Consider the following 3,768-nt stretch of genomic DNA (forward strand, 5'->3'; position numbering starts at 1 on the left):
CCCCAAAAGTAAACCTAAAAGTTTTTATTAAATGGGCCAGTTAGGGAATTATCACCACTATAGGATAACTCCTGTTGTCATGCAGAAGTTAAGACATATATTATGTTGCACATATATGTGGAGCAAGAAAGTAGTACTATAGTACTATACAAATTCAGAGATAGTGTGAACACAGATTATTGACTACAACATTTATTGTAAGATAGTAACAATCTAAATGTATATTAAAATTATTTATTAAAATGAATTGTTAGGATATATAATATCAATACATCTTAATATTAAACTAATATCCTATAACGAAGGTAACAACCATGTTTAATTTGTACACATATACAATGTACATATATCGAAATTAATTAACCAAAAATTTAACCAACTGTTTCAAAAATAAGAAGGTGATTCAAAAAGATTCTTCCAGTGCTCCATGTATAAATATATAAAGAAATTAGACAACATTACGCAAGAAATAAGATCAAAGAAAGGCTCACCCCACTATACTACACATAAGCTCTTTGGTGACGACTTCACTATTTCCACGACTGACGCGAATAACACAGTAATAACTTCACAACCAGTTCAGCATCTATACAACCTTACATGACTATACGATGCGAACATGTTGCATGGTAATAATTACACAGTTTCAAACCATCAAAAGATCATGTGTTAATAGCGCACATGCCATGTATTTCGCTCAAACCGGGCTGGCCCTGGGCTAACAAAAGAACGACCGTGGGATTTAAAATAAGTTGGATGTCAAAATAATGTAAATGCCAACATTACAAAAAATTATCCCGCGTCTACACAAATGTTCATTCTATTGAAGGACTCCAACATGCTCGAACCCCACCGAAGGACTCACTTGTCACTCCCAGTTGTTAGCCCGTGATTCTGCCTTGCTTCACGAAGGAACTGCTGCATCTGTGATGGGCAAGAACAAATACTCAATCAATAAGGAAATATGTGCAACCGTCCATTAAAATTATAAATGTATTGCCACCCTAACCTGATGCAACACCTGCGGTTCATTTCCTATAATCCGAGCCGGGGAATCCTCATCACCGGCGCAAGACTCTACGGGATGCGACATGCTTTTTCCAACAGGAAGTACCAATTTTCGTCGCTTTGAACCTGAATTCAGACCCTGCATCAGCTTCAGTGTTAGTGTTGTGATTACATAAGACAAGGATTAAGTGTGTAAAATGTAACGATTTCAAGGTGTCTTAAATTAAAGCCAACAACATATATATTAAGGACTGTAACGAAAGATAGAGACCAGAAACCTATAAGCCTCACCACCATCATTGAGACAAGGCAAATTCATAACAGCAAATGGTGACACAACATTTATTGTTAATCTGAAACTCTAGAACTATAGTGGAGCCATTTTCAAAACTAAACCCTATATTACTAACATTCACAAACAAGCATGACTATCCCGAATCACCCATTTTTTGTCATTACGTATTCATATGTTCCTCCCACAAGTCCCCGGCGGCAATTGAGACCCACTAGGACACCCTCAAATTATTATCAGCGAAAATGGACGAATCACATAAAGCCATAAACGCACCTGGTGGATGCCATTGTCTTCTACCAATTCTTCCTCGCTGCAATCTCTTTGCTGTTCTATATTCTTCATGCAGTGTCTCTTCGTGTGCCCTGGCCGCTTGCATATTGTGCAAAGACGCTTCTTCCGAAGGTGTCCCTTTTTGGTGAACTTTTGTGCCCCCTTCGGTTTTGCAACAGCTGGGTCCCTAACGACGCAGTTGACCTCTTTGGTTTGGACCGCCGATATCGGCCTTTCCCCTCCTCCGTCCTCGAACGCTCTGTACTCTAGTTCGAGCTCTCGGCAAAGCGTAAGTACGCCATTCAGGGCCTTCCTAAATAAGGACAATTTCTGGGCGCCTATTAGGAAGAGCCTATGCGATGCAGTGTGGAGGGCACCGTGTCGAAGCAAAAACCCGGCCTCACTGGTGCCACCCCACCTCTCGACGTAACTCTCTATGGCCTTCGCGTTTAATCGCCATCTCTGCAACACAAGTGCATCCGGGATGGTAGTTACATGTTCGGACTTCATCACAAAGAACATATGTCTACAGGGGTACCCATTCTTCCTCCAAAAGTTACATTGGCAGTCAATTTTGCCCGTGGACCTGCCATAGGCAACCTTGATTCTCGTAGCTGGCTGCTCGTACTCCTCAACCATATAGACCATTGTGTTAAGGCACCTTTTCTTGGATATAAGAATCAACGCTGCAGCTTGGACTATCTGTTTCTTGACATCAGTAAAGACTTCTCTCATATACACTGAGGCGGCATGTTGCTCAATCGAGGTCAAGCCAGTGGTCATCACTGGAACGGAATTCATTGAGTTGAAGTGGAGTAGTAATCTTTGTTTCGGTACTCCCGGACCACCAATTCCAAATTCTGAACCAACTCAAGTATAGTGTGCGTTGTCTTCGAGAACTTTTTTACAAAGGCATTAACCCCTTCACATCGAGACGTTGTCCGGAAACTGGCGCAAAACTTGCCTTGCAGATATGCATTTGCCCACATCATCCTCCTCTCATACATTTGGGTGGCCCACTCCTTGTCATATAGGTCATACTCAGCAACCGCACGCTCCCATTCCATCTCGAACTCCTCTATTTCCATGTCAACATACAACCATCTTCTAAAAGAGCTACGTAAAACTGCATCTTTCACGTTTGAGGTAACATTCTTCTCAATATGCCAGGCACACAGTCGGTGTGTCGAATCAGGAAGAACAGATCGAACTGCCTTTATGATCGCCTTATCCCCGTCAGTCACAACCACAAACGGTTTCTTCATGCACATCACCTCAAGCAGATTTTCTAACATCCACTTGTAAGAACTGACACTCTCGTCAAATAATAGACCAAACCCAAAAATTGTGGTCTGCTTGTGGTTGTTTGACCCTAAAAAAATCACAAGAGGTTTTTTGTACTTGTTTTTCTTATATGTCGAGTCGAAGGCCAGCACATCTCCAAAATGTTGATAATCAACTCTACTAGCTCCATTGGCCCAAATTAAATTTGCCAGCCTTGCGTCTTTTGTTACACTATATCTAGCAACTGACATGGGATCCGAACCAGCCTTTCCCTCCAGATAAACAACAGCCGCATTCGCATCGCCATCTGATATGTTAGCGCGCCGGGTTCTGTCGGCGTAGTTGTACACATCCTTCTTCAAGAAACCCAACAACGAGTACCCACCAGCCATTCCGGCCATGTATCCAACAATCTTCGATGTCGCAATGCCACTAGCATGCAACCCATCAATCTGAGCCTTTGCTGCATCGGTCATTTCACGATGGTTGGCTATCAGATGGACCATTGATGCGGGCGTCAAGTCGTGATTATGTTCTGTCGCAACTTTTCGCACCTTCCAACAACGCTCAATCTTATCAAAGTATATGGAGAGCTTAGCCTCACAATTGGTTCGTGTCTCAGGTTTGTGTGCCCTCCGTCTATCAACTCGGTCGTTGTGTCTCCCATCCCTCAACCCTTCCTTGTTACAAAAAAACCTATATCTAATCAGATTTCCTCTACAGTCTTTGCCTGAATCACCCTTCCTGACGCCGAATCCATGACACATTCCCAGCCTCCTGTAAAACTCATAAGCAGCGTCAACACTATCCCACCGCATCCGCTTTATGTCATCCACATCTAATGTCGCGACATCTTCATATTCACCCAAAAACTCGTCTGCAACATCCTGACCACCCATGTCCTCCGGGTT

General features: G+C 42.7%; 1 protein-coding gene across 1 annotated transcript; it reads right to left on the reverse strand.

Annotated features, from left to right (window-relative positions):
* Positions 1-2,370: 2,370 nt before the first annotated feature.
* On the reverse strand, positions 2,371-3,756 carry LOC107482553 (protein FAR1-RELATED SEQUENCE 5-like). Its single transcript, XM_016103084.1, has one exon. The coding sequence runs from the start codon at positions 3,754-3,756 to the stop codon at positions 2,371-2,373; it is 1,386 nt and encodes a 461-aa protein (XP_015958570.1).
* Positions 3,757-3,768: the final 12 nt, after the last annotated feature.

The sequence above is a fragment of the Arachis duranensis genome, chromosome 4, assembly GCF_000817695.3.
Source record: "Arachis duranensis cultivar V14167 chromosome 4, aradu.V14167.gnm2.J7QH, whole genome shotgun sequence".
Classification (NCBI taxonomy): domain Eukaryota; kingdom Viridiplantae; phylum Streptophyta; class Magnoliopsida; order Fabales; family Fabaceae; genus Arachis; species Arachis duranensis.